We start from the raw sequence: 10,798 nt of genomic DNA on the forward strand, positions 1-10,798 counted from the left end.
AGCAGCTCAGAGGACTCTCCTCCTGCTTGTTGGATCCTCACAACTTTGTGAGGTAGGTTAGGCTGCGAATCGGTGCCCAGCCCAAAGTGAGGTTCGCAGCCAAATGGGAGGAAGAACTGGGATCACACGGATTGGTTCTGATAGCCAACCGAGATGGGGTGGCGCCAACAGGAATGGAGCCAAATGGGAAACCAAATGGAGCCAAATGGGAAACGAGCTTGCAACCTGCACCTTCTTCTTCCTCAGCGGTAAAAATGGAAAGGAAAAAGCGGGTGACAGCTCAACGCACACCTGTAATCGCTCAGAGACCGGAAATGAAGCTGAATAACATTTTGTCGCAAAACGCCCTTGTTATTTTTGTCTGGTCCTCAGGCGTTTTGTGGTGTAGAGATGGGCTCGATACGGACAGCCTGCCTTGGATCCCTTGCAGGAGGAAAAAGGGAAGGTACAAATGTGCTGGTGGTGTTTTCAAAATGCATAAATAAGGGCAGGAAAGACCGGGGGGCACGAATGCCGGAAGGGGAGAGGTGACTCAGCTTATCAATGGCCCACTGTGAGTTGAGAGACTGGCTGAGGGTGCCCACTGAACCCGTTTCTGCAGATGACTGGTGCACAGGCCGTTTGATCGACTGCAGATAAGTCCACTTGTCTTGAAGCCTTTTGCTGTTCAGGGTCTGGAATTTCCCTGACCTTTAACGCATTGCCACGAGCACTGCTGCTAAGATGCACCGATACCTCACTCACTGTCACACAGTTGTGGTGTCCAAAGATGACACCGCACAAGGAAGCGTTATAGCAGCTGTGTGCACATGAATGCTTGTGGATCTTCCGGACGGAAGAGCCCTTTGGCTAGCAGAAACTGAAGCAGAAATACAAGGCCTCTGTCACCACGGATGTCCCGGGGAATCACCGCACCCCACCAAAAGCAACAACAAGTCCCGTGGCTTCCTCAAGACTAACTTGGCAGGAGATGCAGCTGCCAGATGCACCCAGAGGCTGAGCCCATCGCGGCCACCGTTCCAACCCCACAGCCCAAGAGGTCCCAGCACAAAGCTGAGCTTTTTGAGGCTTTGGGTGCATTGCCGTTTATTCCCAAAGCAGGTGGGTTTTCCCCCTTTGGCTCTGCCCAGCAGTGCCTCCCGGAAGTGGGGCTTTCCCACTTGGGGCTGCTGGCTGCTCTGTCCTCCTCCGCATCTTCCACCTACATTTACTCTGAATCATTTGCCGCTGAGCCAAACAAGGTATTGCACCTGGCCCCAAAGAAGCCGGAACAGGAAGGCAGCAGGCGTGAAGGGCAGAGGATCCACGGGGGAGCGGGGAGGGCTCGCCTGGCCCTGGTTGGTGCCTCACCTGGGACTCTGCAGCCAGCCTTCTGGTGCAGCTGGGCAAGGTGCCGAGCGAGGCAGCTCACCTGCCATCCTGCACCGGCCGGGTAACAGGCAAGCCTGACGAATGGAAAGTCACTTGCTCTGCAAAGAACCCAGAGGAAAAGTTAATGATCCGCTTCAAAGACTGGAGGGGTGGCGGCGGGGTATAATTAAGCGGGGGATGGAGCTGCTACTCTGGGAGGGAGGGAGGGAGGGAGGGAGGAGGGATCGGCCAGGTGGCTGCCTGGAAAGCCACAGAGGAACCATGGCCTTCATTTTCAAACAAACACCGTTTTGGGAGGGCCATTCCCCACAGGGACACGCACTGCACCTCGGCTTCACAGCGGGGCACAAAGTCTTGCCCAACCTGAGTGTCTGCGCGGTCATGGAAATGCCCCATCAGTCCCACCATTCCACAACCGAGACTGGGCACCTCTGGGGCTGCAGCATCTCCCGGGGAGAATATTAGAAAGGAGGAAGTGGGATCTGATAAGCAGAAGATCAATACCTGGCCAAAGACTGGGGTGGGCTAAGCTGTTTCAGGTGGACTTTGGGTCCAGCACTGCAGGGCGCTACATTAGCACATTTCGACATGCAAGAAGTCACGGTGTGGGCCCCGAAAAGGAGAGAGAACCATCTCTCTTTCTCTGGGAGTCCCAGATGAGGGCTCACAGGAGGGAGGAAACTGGTCTGATACTTCTGAAGCCCAGGATCGTGCAGGCGACAGCAGAGCTTGAGAAACGCATGGCCGCTGTACACTCCGGCTTCATATTGCGGAAAAAGAGTGCAATCTGCTTGCAGCTTGCTGGCTTTGGTGGGCTTTCCGGGTGTCAATGCATCGCAGCCTGGTAATTGCTCTGGGAAAAGGCAGGGAGGAAGGTGGGTTAGCTTTTTAGGGCCAGATGATGGGGAAAGTTCGGAAACGGAGCTTACTGTCTGTATAGCTTCCTGAGTAACCACATGCCTGGTATCGTCTTTTTCTGGTCTGCTTCTAACCAACATGTCTCAGTGGAAGAATCTTACTCAGCTCTGCGGTATTTGGGGGGTTTTAAGCTTGCTTTTTATCCTGGCAGAAGTTCTTCTCATTTAGCAGCTGCGTGAGGGTTAGACATGCAGCGGATGGAGGCTTTTTGCAACTTCACAGCTCCTTCTGAAGGCAAGCTGCCCTGCCACGGATTTCCCAAAGAGAGAAGGAGCAAGGCAAGGATTCCTGTGGAGCGGATTGCATTTATAGTGGCATTAAGGAATAGGCCAGTCTTCCCTAATCAGGCCTGTTCCAGCTGTCTTGTACTACTATCTCCTATCAAGAGCCATGGTAGCTGAGGATGATGGGAGTTGTGGTCCAGCTCAGGTGGAGGGTACTGCATTGGGTAAGACCAGCACAGACTATAGTAGCCAAGCCTTTAAACTACCAATCAAGAACCAGCCAGTTTGAGTATTTCCTCTACTGTGTATTCACAACAACCCTGCGATGTAGGTCAGTAATTGTTTATTATCCATATATTGCATGGGGTGAGAGGACAGGTTGAGACAAAGCAGCTTGCCTTTCTTCCCTTCTAATTAATTTCTCAGGCCCTCTCCTGCAATATACAAACACGAAACTTTTGCTGGGACATGCAAATCAAAAAATAATTAAAAAGAACGTGAGCATTTTTTTTAAAGGACTGGAAGCAAATGAAGCAGCACAGAAGCACCTCAGCCCTCCCCAGGCTGCTGCCCTCCAGGTGTGCTGGACTACAATTCCCAGCATCCACTAGCCGTGTTGGGGAGTCCTCTCCTTTGTGGTTTAGTAATGTCCCTCTGACGAGGAAGTTGTGAGGTAGCCTGGATCCTGGTTTAGTGATTCCCATATGAGTGGAAGCCCAGCCAGGACCTGAAGGCAACAACCACTCCAGCAGATGCTCTTCTTAGATACACTGCCCCTAAACATGGAGGTTCCATTCAGCTAATAACCGCTGATCCTCCAGAAATTCTGACACTTTCCAAAAGCATCCTGTGGCAGTGAACTGCATCAAGAAGTCCATCCTCTGACTCTCCTGTCTCCCCATTTCCCTAGATTCAAGAATTATGGGGTGGAGAGGCGGCGGGAGGGAGAGAAAGAGAGAGAGAGCCACTTTTCCTGTGTCATGTCTTTGTTCTCTGCATCCGTTTCATGGCTCTGCCCACTGGGCCACTTCCCCCAAACCAACTTTGGGAATAATTAAATATTGGCGCCAATCTACTTTGCAGGTTCTCAGAAGGCGAACCTTCCTCATCTTGGCAGCCTCCCAATTGCACCCCAATGCCCATCATCAACACCCACGGCCCTCTTCCTCCTACAGGCTGTGGGTGATGGGAGCTGGAGCTTAACTCACCTGGAGGGCACAGGTGGAGGAAGGGCGTTGAAAGGTTCACTGGGGGAAGCACACCAAGTTCTCTGAGTGCTCGGTTTTAACGCACGTGTGGATTGATGTGGGTTGGATGGTTTGTCCGTCCGTCTCCCGGCCCATGCCTGGCCTCAAGCAGGCAGCGGGTCCAGGCCACATCCCTGCCCAACCCTTCCGGGAAACCTCCCCTGCCTTCAGTGACCCTTCATCTCCCCAGGGAGTGACGAACTGGGCATGCATGTTCTCCAGCACCTCGGAGGAACTAGCCCATCCAGTGTGTCACTGCCACGAAAACTCCCACAGATGGGGGCGTGGCAGGGGGGAATTTGCATCATCCGGACGACATAAATAGCTCTGCCGCCTGCAGCCTCTCTCCAGTTCTTGGGTCCAGGCTCTCGGAGCATAACCGTCCACGAGGGAAGGCCTGATCATGCAGACCATGTTGCAGCTTCTTTTCCTGGGAGCGCTGTTGGTCGCTCCCGCACACTTCCAGCAGCCGCCTTGTGACCTTGTCAGGAACACGGTTGCACGAGGCTCGTTCAAGCTGGATGTGGAGCCCGCGACCTACAAGCCGGGGAACATTTATGTCGGTAAGTAGGGACCGCTCGCTCGCTTGCTTGCTTGCTTGCAGGGCAAACTTTGTTCGGCTCAATTGCACTTCCTGAATGAGCAAAAGGCATCTCAGCAGCTTCCGCAGCAGTGCAAGGTCCGCTTGGTTGAAGGGAGCAGCGAGGTAAGAAAGGACACTGCGAGGAGTGGAGTTCCGTCGGTGCTGTTGCAGAACAGGGCCAAAGGAGTGGACCGTCCCGCTGCCCGAGCCGGGTTTCTTCTTCCCAGCGGCACTGCAGTTAGATTCGCTCGTAGAAGGGGACGTTCTGGTGTTGCGCAAGCGCCCGGGCTGCGCTCGGATTCCAATCTGCCTAGACTCGCTTGGGCACCCGCCAGTGTTTGTTGGCCTCAGTCTCCCATCTGTAAAATAGGTGGATCGCCTCAAGGGTTTCCTGTTGTGAGGAAGAATGATTCGTGGTTTGTACAGGGGGAAAAGTGCCCTGATCCTAAGAAAAGGTGAAGTTGTTGTGCCATTTCTAGCCGGCGCTCCCAGGCAGAGTTTCTAGTGCTGCTAGTTAAAAGACAGCGCTTTTCCATCTTTCCCTGCTTTGTGGATTTTCAGTGGGAAGAAAACAATTTGGGGGACAGGGTTGAAGAGCAGAAAAGGATTGTTGCAAGCAGAAGGCAGTAGTGTCTGGAATTCCCTGGGAATTCCTATCAGGACAACAGGACATTTTGTGATAAAAGCCTTTTCTGGAATCCCTCCATTCCAGGGAAAAGTTGTACAAAGAGAGGATCGACCCTAAAACTACCACACAGATGCCTGGAAGGGCACACAAGTGAGCCTTATTGGAAGGGAGCAAAGTGTGGACTTGCACCACTGAAGCATCAGGCCTAGTGCATTTTCCAGTGCCCAAGAATGTCACGCCTTTGATCGTGCAGCTTCTTGCCCTCCGATTGCCGCATAGGAATTTGCCTAAAGCTGCCCGGTACCTTTAGTCAGGCTGGCGAGGCATTTGGTCCCGCTACCAAATGGAGAGTGCAGTCTACGGCGTCACCCTTGCCATCCCAGAATATCTGTTGTACACTGCAGGAGAGATGCCAATGCATTTTTGAGTCTCTCCCAGTGAAAGCCTGGCTGGGCAGCTGCCCGAGAGGGATGGCTTGACTCGAAGCCCTGCGCTGGGCAGCGGCTGGACCCCCAGGCCCTCCAACTCCATGCTGCCACGGTGCCCTGCAGGAGCCAGAATTTAACAGCCCGCACTGCAAACAACCTTTAGGATGCTTCCTCTGACAGGAAAGAGGGCAATCACTTTTCCTGCCTAAGCATATGAAAGCCAAAGCATGACTGACAGAGTCTGAGAGATCTTTCACCCTTTACCAAGAGCAAGGAAACTGAATGCACTCCCAGCACCCAGTTCTCTGGAAAGCACCGATGTCTGCTACAGGGGGGGTTTCCCCTCCAGGGCTGGTTTGCCACAAAAACTTTGCACATCCTTTGATGAAAAATGTGGTGTGCGTGAGGCAGTCCTGGGGGGTGCAAGCAGTGGGGGGATGCATGTGCCCCAAAGGATGGCAACTGTGCCATAGGTCAGGAAGTGGGAGAAAGCAGAGCTGGGAAGCTGGAGGAACAAGGCACGGGTGCGCCAGCAGAGAGCCGAGTATCCTTATGCTTCATGCACTTCATAGAAACATAGAAACAGAAAACAGAGCAAGTCAGAAGGGGTCTCACGGGCCATCTAGTCTGACCTCTGGCACCAGCCGGCTCCACTCACGACACGCCCACCATGTGAACGTCCAGCCTGTCCTTGAACACCCGCACCGATGGGGCCTCAACGACCTCTCGTGGAAGCCCCTTCCACACCCTCGGGGTCCTGACTGTCATGTGCAGTTAGCAGTGCCTGCTCCCTCGTGCAAGGCACCCACGATGCCCCCCCCCCATCACCAGAGAGCAGAGCAGCCTGGCACCTGGTCTTCTCTGGACCAGAGGGAGAGGCCGGCGGCCGGGAAGAGAAGAGCTACTCCATGCTGCTCGTGCCAGGGAGCCCTGGGAAAGTGCCTGATGATGCTCCTAGGATGCCCACAGACCACATTTCTTCTCTGGGCGGGAAGGTTTGCTCAGCTACAGAGAGGACAATGGGTTCTGCTTTTCACCAGCAATGCGGGGCCTCGAAGCCCTGCTCCAGCCTGGACCAGCTCTTCTCTCCCTCATCCAAGCCGACTGCACAGGGCTTCTATTGGGACACAGGGTAGGCAGGGGCAAAGGGAGCCCCTGGACCACCTTCCATGGGGGAAGGAGGGGAAACAATACCGGAAACCCCGAATCAACACAAACCGTCCTCCCCAGAGGGTGGAGTCGATGGGTGAAGGACCTGGTCCTCATGAAGACTCAGCTCTGGAGCCTTTTTTAAAATGCAGCTGCATCCCATTCTATGTTTTTTTAAGAAAAAAAGTGAAATTCTGCCCTATAGTTACACTATTGGTATTATAAGCCACCTCACGGACAGGCAAAGCAAGAGAAATGCTTCCTGAAGACATTCAATTGGACACCACGAGAAGCAGGCACTTGAAATTCCCTAGTTTTGGATGGTTAACGACAAAGGAACTGGAAAAACAGCATGTGTGCATTGTTATTAACACAAATAGCAGCAAAGGATGGGAAAGATCTCAGGGTATTCGGAATGCATGTTAGGGGCAGATTGCTACGGAGGTTTAGACGAAAAGCCTGTAATCCTAGCACGTCCCAACCAGCCCTTTCTGGAGTTTCCTCCCACCTCCTGAGCTTCACAGGGCAGTCACTGCCAAAGACCATGCTAGCTGGGGGATGCTGGGTGTTGTAGTCCAACACAACTGGAGAAAGGCTGTCTTCCCACTAAAATAAAAAATAATTAAACCTCTGTTCCCCTATTCTCTCTTTCTGCAGTGTCCATTACCGGGGTAGAAAATGGGACCTCTGTCATCCTGCAAGCCGCACCCACAGAAAACAGTTCTGGAGGCCTGTGGGAAAGCAAAAACAAGCTGCTTACTTGCGGCAACTCTGAGAACGTCGTGCAGAGAAACATCTCAGGCAGTGGCACCCGAACGCGCTGGACCTCCCCCAGTGATGCCCACGTGGCATCTGCTCTCATCAGGTGAGACCCCCACCGTGGCTGGGAGGGGCCGCTTTGCACACAGGAGGGGCCCTGCCCCGAGGAACCGCGGCCTTGCCTTCCACCTCACCAGAAGCCCCATAGAAAGAGCCAGGGACCCCCCGATTGACCCTCTGCAGGCTGCCGGGTGAAGGGCAGCAGCACCCAGCCTGTCCTTCTACGCCCCGGCTGGATGCTCAGCACAGCATCCCTGGGCCTTATTTTTAAAAAGCTTTTAGAGTTAGCACGCAGTCCCTGGACACATCCATGGCTCACGTTATCGTCTTCCTTGTCATTTAATCCATCTTTTTCTAAAACACAAAGGTCGACAAGCCCCAGGTGAATGATTCAGCATCAGGCCTCCACTGCATTAAACCTCAATTTTAATAAGACTCCTGTATCCAGGATGGGGCTTTGTTCTCAGGGAGTTTAAGAGCACCATCCTCTGCAGACTCAGACACAATCCTGCAACTCCCGGCCAGGCGGGACGCGTGACTCATAAGCGCAAAATACAGAACGAGGACAGTCTTATGCAAGGGTGCCATCCACCCAGTGATTTTATGATTCGTTTGCTTTTAATCTTTGTTATTTCCTCTACTGCAATCTTAAAGATCAGTCTCCCTTATTTCTTGGTGGACACAAGGAAACACAGATGTATTTACAAACCATCTGGTATAACCATCAAATTCTTTGCTTTGGTCCTATTGCCTTTGAAATACATACATTTAAAAAAACGGATTTCTTGTTTGCCTAATGCCACAAGAGCTTGGCAACTCACATCGTTCCCAGCCAACAAGGCCAATAGCCATGCTGGTTGTGCTGATGGGAACTGTCATCCCACAGAACTGGAGGGTGGGAGATGCTCTTCTACAGAACCCCCTTTCTCATCCCAAATTGTTAGCTGAGTAGTGGAGAATTGTGCCGTTCTTTTCTCCCATTCATGCCCTTCTCCTTTACCACACAACAGGGCCTTCGTCTCCTTTTCCAACGGCACAACACTGCTGCAGACCCGGAGCCTGCTAAAAGGTAACTCGTGAGAATACGCCCAACAGTCTTTGCCCTCTGAGAAAAGGCCAGTGTTAATCGCCCCTTTTCAAACTCAATCCCTGCCTCCTTAGTTCTCCAGCTCAAGGTGGATCCTTGTCTCTCACCTTGGGAAACCCCTTGTGAGAGGAGCTACTGCTGTCCCCATCAGCAGCTGGGAAGCGGGGAGCTCTCTTACACGGCATCAGCTTCTCAGTCCTTCTAGCCCAGTACTGCCAACACTGGCCGGCAGCCACAACAGCTTAGGAAGGCTCTGTCCTAGCTCTCCCAGGAGATGGCAGGGATCACCCCGAGGCATTCTGCATGCAAAGCTAGGACTGTACCGCTGCGCAACGGCCCTCTCCCACTTAGCCCGCGAGACAAACATTTGTGCCGGGCCAGATCAGGACTGCGCCACAGACGTTTGGGCTCCGAAACCAAGACTTCCCTGATTCCTTTCCCAGATCTCTGAGTTAAACCACACTGAGTTCCATTTATCTCACTTCCTTTCAGACTTGCAAACAGCCGCCGTAGCCTCCACCCCGGCCACGGCCACGGACTTGCCGCCCGCCCGCCAGCCGACTCGCCACAACAGCGCACCCAACAGCCACGACCTCCTCAACGCAACGGCGGCCCACCACAACTTCGCCTCCGCCCACCAAGGGACGAAGGGCCCGCACAGCTCCGTCTCCGTGGCTCAGAGCAGCAATGTCCTCCTGGCAGCCCTGCAGCTCCTCTCCATCTCCCTCGGCTACAAGCTTCTGTGCTGAGACACAGATCCAAACAGCTCCGCACATACTTCCGTCTCCGCCTCCAACCTGAACGTGAAGAGTGGGCAGCGGATCTCTGGCAGGACAGGGTCCTTCCCTGCCCACCCCACCCTTTCCTCCCCTCTCCGCTGCTAATAGGCATGCATATTTATAATTGCACATTCCTTATTTTAAGCCCTGTGTAGCCCAACTTTTGATACAAGAGATGCTATGGCATCTGTTACGGGACTCCAAAAGCCAGGCAGAGCATGGCGGATTTAAAGAAACCCAAACCATGCCTTTTTAGACCCACCACAGGGGCAAACGTAGCAACGTACCAAGGGCTCCACAAACAACTGCCTCCAGCGTAGTAACCCAAACAGGCTGCATGACCCCAGGGCCACCCGGGCCTCAGTGCCACGAAGATGTCCCACTGCAAAAGCCAGGGGCAGACTTTGAAAAGAGATGGTTCACATTAGTATATGAGCACAAACAAATTCGGTCTTAGAAAAAGTTGCTCCAAAGTTTCTCCAGTTCTCCTTGTAGAAGGAAAGGCCTTGAATTTTGGATATGGGCCAGACCTGAGGAATAGGAGAGGAGGCCATGATGAACACCACGGCCCCGTTTTAAAGCTGTTTTCGGCACGCGTGCCGGCTGGGAACCCAGCGGACAAGCCGAGCAGTGCTTGTGGTTCCTGCAGGAAGGGGAAGAGCCTGTTGCAGAAGCCTGAGCATGAAATTAAATTATGACTTGGGCACCCATATGACAATCATAGTCTTTCTTCCCCCGAGCAGGGTTCAGGGAGAGACAAACCTCCTTACTGACTTTAGCTGTTCAGCGGTGTCGCCCTGCTGGCAGGGACTTCTCACCAAGACAGTAAAATATTTTGCATGCTCCAAAATGTCCAGGTCTCTCAATTCTTCCTGGAAACACCACCTGACGTGTTTAGAGAGGGAATTGAGGGCTGGGGAGAAAGGAAAAGGGAAGGGAAGGGTTTGGGCCCCGTGGGCCAGGGACTTTTCTGCACTGCAGATCCTGGACTTCGAAGAGAGCTTCTTTGATTGCTGATGTGTTTTGTACAGACTGTGCTTCTCTGGGAGATGTATTTGGAATTCTGTCTTATCCTAAAGACCTGGGTGCCATTAAAATTTCTTTGTAACTTCCCATACAAGTGTGGCCTTTTTCTCTTTGGGTAAAAGAGCGGGATGGCCACGTGAGTTGTTAGGAATACAACACGAACAAGAGTAAGGTTTGACTTTCTCAAGGTCAGGGAGGAAATGACCTCTGGAAAGAGCGACTGTTGAATTCCACTCACCGCACCCCCTTGGATGCTGCTTCGGTTCAGAGCTGCAGACATGACTCTGAATTCGTTTTTTGCACCCTAAGGGTTGCGCTTGCCCTCTTGCTAAGTGCATTCTTGGCCAGTTTCAGCCAGAAACCTCCCTCACACACACTTCGTGACGACAGGCATCTGGTGCCCAGAATAACAACCTGATTTATTGGCACGGTGGGACACTGAGTGCACTTTAATGAAGGGTGCAATTCTACAGATCGCTGGGGATGCCAAGCAGAGGGCCAGCACCCTTGCTTTCCACTCAGCACCCTTCCCCTTCCAA

At 53.0% G+C, this 10,798-nt stretch overlaps 1 protein-coding gene across 1 annotated transcript; it reads left to right on the forward strand.

Moving 5' to 3' along the window:
* Positions 1-4,146: 4,146 nt before the first annotated feature.
* LOC123036885 lies at positions 4,147-10,350 on the forward strand. Its single transcript, XM_044456401.1, has 4 exons — positions 4,147-4,323; positions 7,206-7,413; positions 8,378-8,436; positions 8,947-10,350. The coding sequence occupies exons 1-4, from the start codon at positions 4,164-4,166 to the stop codon at positions 9,201-9,203; spliced, it is 684 nt and encodes a 227-aa protein (XP_044312336.1). The 5' UTR covers positions 4,147-4,163; the 3' UTR covers positions 9,204-10,350.
* Positions 10,351-10,798: the final 448 nt, after the last annotated feature.

The sequence above is a fragment of the Varanus komodoensis genome, unplaced genomic scaffold (genome assembly GCF_004798865.1).
Source record: "Varanus komodoensis strain SLA01 unplaced genomic scaffold, ASM479886v1 scaffold83, whole genome shotgun sequence".
Taxonomy (NCBI): domain Eukaryota; kingdom Metazoa; phylum Chordata; class Lepidosauria; order Squamata; family Varanidae; genus Varanus; species Varanus komodoensis.

Excerpts from the sequence above, each read along its gene's own strand:
- LOC123036885 (XM_044456401.1), top strand. The coding sequence starts at position 4,164 with ATGCAGACCATGTTGCAGCTTCTTTTCCTGGGAGCGCTGTTGGTCGCT. Across the intron at positions 7,414-8,377 it reads GTGGCATCTGCTCTCATCAG|GGCCTTCGTCTCCTTTTCCA; the intron begins GTGAGACCCCCA and ends ACCACACAACAG. Across the intron at positions 8,437-8,946 it reads GACCCGGAGCCTGCTAAAAG|ACTTGCAAACAGCCGCCGTA; the intron begins GTAACTCGTGAG and ends ACTTCCTTTCAG.